The 6,000-nt window shown below is 43.5% G+C and overlaps 1 protein-coding gene across 3 annotated transcripts in view; it reads left to right on the top strand.

Moving 5' to 3' along the window:
* The first annotated feature begins 3,240 nt into the window (after positions 1–3,240).
* IPO8 (importin 8) overlaps positions 3,241–6,000 on the top strand; it is a 190,420-nt gene continuing 187,660 nt past the window's right edge. For 2 of the 3 annotated variants that reach the window (XM_036759719.1, XM_036759720.1), the window contains exon 1: positions 3,309–3,654. In XM_036759719.1, coding sequence (XP_036615614.1) covers positions 3,571–3,654 — 84 coding nt within the window. In that variant the 5' untranslated portion in view covers positions 3,309–3,570. Of the gene's footprint in view, positions 3,655–6,000 lie in introns of all 3 variants that reach the window. The other variant, XM_036759721.1, reaches the window with a different exon arrangement.

Here is a 6,000-nt window from a genome sequence, read left to right as displayed (position 1 = left end):
CTGGTTGCAGACATGGGTCACCAACAGGAAAGATACCCCTTGTCAATCTTATCTGGTCTTTGAAGTTGAGAGTAAAGCAAAGCAGTTTGGTTGATTAAATAAGGCATTGGATCTTATTGAGGTTCAAATAATCTGAAAGGATTGTCAATATATATACATATATATATATATATACACACATACTGTGTGTATGTGCGTGTGTATATTATATATATATATACGTATACATATACATACATATAAACATTTATACATATGTACACATATACTCACAAAGATGTACATATGCATATACACATATATACAGACATACTCTTAATATGTAGTTTTCTAAGTCAATGAGTGGGCAATGGGCAGGGATCCTTAGGTGAGGTTTAGTGGTCCCTTTTCTATTTGATACCACTACCACAGAACACACAGTCCTAGTTTCATGTTCAACTCCACCTCAGGTATTCTGATTTCTCCAGGCTTTCCTTTGGTCTGGCTGACTTGATACAACATTCCTCCCGCAATCCTGGCTCCAAGGTTGCCAAGGCTGAAACTTCTGGGTCCAGTGGGAATGACTACTGGCACCTAAACTGAGAAGGACAAACAAAACAAAACAGAAACAAATACTCCTAGGACCATCTCTTGGAGTAGAGTAAAAGAGGGAGAAAGGGAAAGATATTCTTTTTCTCTCTTTGGTTCAGTCATGAACCCCATGAATCCCATACTATGGATGAAGTGTGATCTTCATCCTATGGAGTCTGTAGGAAGGACCTCACAGGAGACAGACTGTCCAGCCTGGCCAGTTTTAAAGACATAGCCTTTCTGGCTAGGTAGTGAATTAAAGGAGACTACACCAATACACATGGTGGGAGATAATGGGAGTCTCCATGTTAGGAGAACTGGTCATGCCCAGGCAGGCCCTTTTACATTAATGTTAGCTTTCTCTCTGAGAGTATTTCCTATTTGTCCTGGAAATATCTTGTTTGTATGTGGGGGCTGGGACTGTTTTTGCCTTTTTCTGAACTCCCAGCACTCGGGCGCAGTGCCTGCTACATAATAAGCATTTAATAAATATTGGTTTTACAAGAGACCTAAACAAGAAAAGTCATTCAAGTGGCATTTAAGCACGAAAATGTAAAGACAACAAAAAGAAGAAAAATGAAAAAGATCTGAAGAAATTTTATAATGAACTTTTCACAATGAAGGATGGGGGAGCCAACCACTTGAAGCCTTACATGGTAGTCCTTAATTCTAGCTCCTTCCCTCTGTTCATTATTTCCAATTTATTTCATATATACGGCTCATTTATTGTTTGTATTTTGTCTTCCCAATTAGATTGATCTTCTTGAGAGCAAGAACTGCATTTTACCTTTGTATCCCCAGGGTATAGTATAGTGCCTAGCACATAGTAGGCACTTAGTAAATGTTTATTGACAGGGTGTCACAAATAAAATCCTGAGAGACAAAGTTCTGGGTATTACAAATCAATTTATTGATTAGGCCAGCCAATATAAATTGATTGTCAGTGTTCTCTCTTGGTGACCAAAGACAAAAAGGTAGTGACTTGTGTCACCTCAAATCTCCATGTGTCGCCCTCTAATAGGGACTTCCCCTGACAAGTGAATAGCAACCCTGAACGGTGGATATTTAATGAAGAGGTGGGCTAAGTGATCTCAGTGCCTTTTGATTACTTCATCATGGGCAGGGTGGAAGGTAAGGTCAGCTGAGGAACAAGGCCTGGTCTTGAGATTTAGCGGCCTCCAGCAGTCTGGGCAAAGAAAGCCACCCTGATTCGAACCTCTCTGCTTGTTTTTCTCCTTTGTGAGCTAGAGTACCCCAAACTCTAACGTAGGGAACAAGGTCACATGAGTAGCTCTTGATAGCTTTTGACCAGCTCAGTTTAGTTTCTGTTTTACTGGGCAAACAGAAAGGCCCAGCATCTTCCTTGGAAGAGATAGGAATGACATTTCCTCAGTTAGACTAGACTGAGTGCGTTTTCTCTGTAAACTAGTATAAGAGATGGCCTTTTGAACAGAGAAGGGAATATTACAAATTAATGTTAATAATCAAATGATACAACATTAAAATTAATTTTCTTTACTGACAGGTGGAAATTGTACTAAAGTGAACAGAGACTACCAGTTTTATTAAACTCAGGAGATCCTAATGGAGGTGATTGTTAAGAATATGCAGCAAATTTAAATTATTTAAATCACACAAACTTTTAATCAATCATTAAATAAAAAGTAGGACGGAAAAGAACCAAATAATTCATCAAGCATATTAATTTTTCTATATATAGCAGCTTCTCTTATCTAGTCAGGATTGTACCCAAATCTGATTAACCAAATCTATAGGATCTGAGGGGTGGGGAACCTGCGGCCTCAAGGCCACATGTGGCTCTCTAGGTCCTCAAATGCCACCCTTTGACGGAATCCAAACTTCACAGAACAAATCCCCTCAATAAAAGGATTTGCTCTATAAAATTTGGACTCGGTCTAAAGGCTGAATCCAAGGATTTAGAAGGCCACATGTGGTCTCAGGGCCGCAGGTTCCCCACCCCTGAATAGATATTTCATTAAATGGTCTCCTCTTTCTTGCTAATTACTTCACTGGGATTCTGCCTTTTTTTTTTTCCTTTACTTTTGAGTCTGATCTGGTTTTCACAAAGACAGTAAAGTTTCGGAACTGGCTCCTACACTTCGCATTTTTATCCGAGGGGATGCAGGGATTTTTCACACGTTCTATCAGGAGAGAGGAGGGATGGTGCTGGAGCCAGCTCGGATTGGCTCAGGAGAGCTGGTTGTTAAATTTTCTCAGTGAGCATCTACGCCTCTAAATGCTCTCAACTGGTCGTTAAATATTTACCAGAATACCTTTAGGGTCTTTAGATAAGAGGCAAGCGGAGTCTTGGATACTTCAAGCTGCCAACTATAGTCAGGAAAAACAATTCGTGGCCACTGTTAAAACTCAGAAAGGGACGCAATGCTGTTTTCCCTTTCCTCTTTTTTAACTCCTAGACACAACTGGGGCAGCTGCACTTCTCCCATTAAATGAACCCAAGACGTGCCCCACTTGAAATTTAGCCTGCAGGAAATGAATGAAGAAGCTGTGGCTGGATGGATGTAGGGGACATCTCCCGGAGCTTGAGCTCCCTTCCTAGCGGGAAGCTCTTTTCCGTACAACAAGATGGCTGCTCCCTGTCTGCGTGGTACCAACCCCTTGGAGGAGGAGGAGGAAGGGAGAAGCAGAGAGCAGCTGCCGTAAAGGAAGGCAGCTCTTCCTTTCCTTCCTCTCCCACCCCCTCCCCTGGCCCTCACGGCTGTCGCAAACCGGTGAATGGAGAGGGAGTTGAGGGAGTGGGGGGAGGGAGGAAAGAAGGGGTTTAGCAAGTCAGCGCCGTGCTGCTAGGAGTTTCTGGTGGCGGCGGCGGCCGGAGCCGGGAGCCAGAAGCTGGGCCTCAGGTAGACCGGACAAAAGGGGGAGGAGGCAGGAGGTTATTAAAGCGAAGTTACCAGTACCTCCGTCGCCCAGGCCTGCAGAGAAGGTGGCAGTGGAGCCCTCGCTTCTTGAGCAAGGAAGATGGATCCCAACCGGATCATCCAGGCGCTGAAAGGCACCATCGATCCCAAACTGCGGATCGCGGCCGAGAATGAGCTTAACCAGGTGAGGACGGGGCCCTCCTGAGGCGCTCCCCTTTCTCGTCGCTCGGCTGGACCTCCTTGTACCCCTACCGCCTCCCTCCCTCGGCTCGGACTTCGGGGGTCCCCCCTCCCAGTGTTTGGAGAGGGAGGGTGCTGATGCACCTGTCCGGCCGTCCTGGGCTCTCTGTCTTTCCTTTCCCTTTCCTTTGCCCCTCCCGCCGCCTGGTTTGTCTCCTCCAGTCTGTAGGTCAAGCCAAAAGAAGCTTTTTCCAAACCTCGAAGTGTTTAGCAGCTGCAGTTTTTGCCCATCCCACTTCTCCAACCAGGGAGTATGGGTGGAGAAATAAAACACAAATCTCAGTCCAGCTTCTGGTCTCCAGGCCCTGCCCTTTCTAGGTGTTGTTTGGGACAACCTTGCCCACTCACCCGCTGCTGCTTTGGGGTAGTATGTCGCCGATTAACCGAGTTTTGCTTGAACCTTGAGAAATGTTCCAGGGACAGAAAAGGATTTTTTTCCCCCAAACAGTATGGCCTGTTAGGGGAGTATAGGTGTTGATCAAGTAATCTGATTTGTTTGATGGAGTTTCGTGTAGACTTTTTTTTTCCTGTAGACTTCTAATATATTCCTTCTATAGACTTCTTTCAGTAGTCTGTATTCTGTACTCCACAAGTGTGTTTTCTTTTGCTTCTTGCTTATCCTGAATGGCCTTGGCCATTTCCCAAAGAAGGATTTAAATTCAGAGTTACCTTTCCTCAAAATTTTTTAGATTACCAAACTCCGGTTGTGTTTTTCTCACCACCTTCTAGATATCTCTTAAAGATTACTATACCAAATAACCTTCTTATACTCCTTTGCTTGCTTTTTATTTATGCTAACCCAGGTTGTCTCCCCAGTCCTCTCTACTGGGCCTTCTCTTTTTCCTTCCTGTATTCCCATGGATTCAATTATCTCTATGCAGATGAATCTCGGACGAATTTTTCCTACCCTATCCTCTTTTCCTGACCTCCACTTCTGATCACCAACTACCTTATAGAACTGGATGTTTTGTAGACATGTTAAACTGAACACATCCAAAACTGAGCCCATTTTCTTTTTCCCTAAAATCTTCCCCTTTTTAGAACTTCACTATTTCATTTGAGGACATCTTCATCTGCCTAATTACCAAAGCTCACACCACCAGTGTCATCCTCAGATCCTCACTCTGTCTCACCTTGTTCCCCCTCAAACCAATCTGTGGCCAAGTTCTGTCATTTTTACCTTACTAACATCTCTCTTCTACCCCAGGCCGCATCTTCACTCCTATGATATTATCCTGAAGTCTTGCAATAGCCTGTTGGTTTGCCTCTCTACCTTAAATTTCCCCATTCCAGTCCATTTTCCTGTCAGTCATCAAATTGATCTTCCTAAAGGTCTCACCATGTCATTTCCTTATTCAGTAAACACCAGTTGCTCCCGTTAATGTCCAGGATCAAATATAAAATCATCTGCTGGGCTTTTAAAGCTCTTCATAACTTGACACTCCTACCTTTCCAGTCTTCTTACACTTTACTTCCTAACTTACTGCTACTTACTTTCTATACTTTACTACTTCCTTACACCTCCGTTAGTGAATCAGTGACACTGGCCTCCTTGCTGTCCCTGTACAAGATGCTCTACAACTTGACTTTGGGCATTTTCACTGGCTGTTGTCCTCCATGCCTGTATTTCCTTTGATTCTTATGTTTGTATCCTGACTTCTCTCTAATCTTGGCTAAAACTTTACCTTTTGCAAAATGACTTTCAACATCCTTCTTAATGTTATTGCCTTCCCTCAGATTATCTCCAGTTTTATTCTGTATACCATCTTGTTTGTTGTAGCTTGACCTTCGTTCTTGAAGAGGACCAATAACATCATGAGAGTGATTTCTTGACTTTGCTAGTGAATTGGATGTAAGTGAGGCAGAGCTGTGAAAAGTCGTCATCCTCACTTTTCCAGAGTCATCTACGTCCAGTGGTAAGACAAAAGTCAAGGGCCTGGGATGCAGTGGATGACCTTGGCTTTAATTCTCAGTTTGTCTGAGGCAACCCAGTTCATGACTAAGAGCTAGGTAAGAATTGAGACAGAAGGTGGCCTAATTTACCATCACAGAAAAATCTGACAGGGGGAGGCCTGCAAAGTTTCTCCCCAGAACAAAAAACCATAGCTATTGTCACTCATTCTAAGCCATTAGAACCTAAACAATGAGCCATTGAGTCTTGGGCTGGGGGCTCAGGCGTCAAACCATTTGGTGAGTTAGGAGGATGTCTATCCCAAGCTTGAACACTTCCCCCAGTGACTATTTGTTCTAATTTGTTCAGCTTTATGGTGGCTAAAGAAGGTGGTGTGGA

The sequence above is a fragment of the Trichosurus vulpecula genome, chromosome 5 (assembly GCF_011100635.1).
Source record: "Trichosurus vulpecula isolate mTriVul1 chromosome 5, mTriVul1.pri, whole genome shotgun sequence".
NCBI classification, from domain to species: domain Eukaryota; kingdom Metazoa; phylum Chordata; class Mammalia; order Diprotodontia; family Phalangeridae; genus Trichosurus; species Trichosurus vulpecula.
The sequence above is the reverse complement of the archived record's forward strand: the minus strand, read 5'-3'. Positions and strand labels throughout refer to the sequence as shown.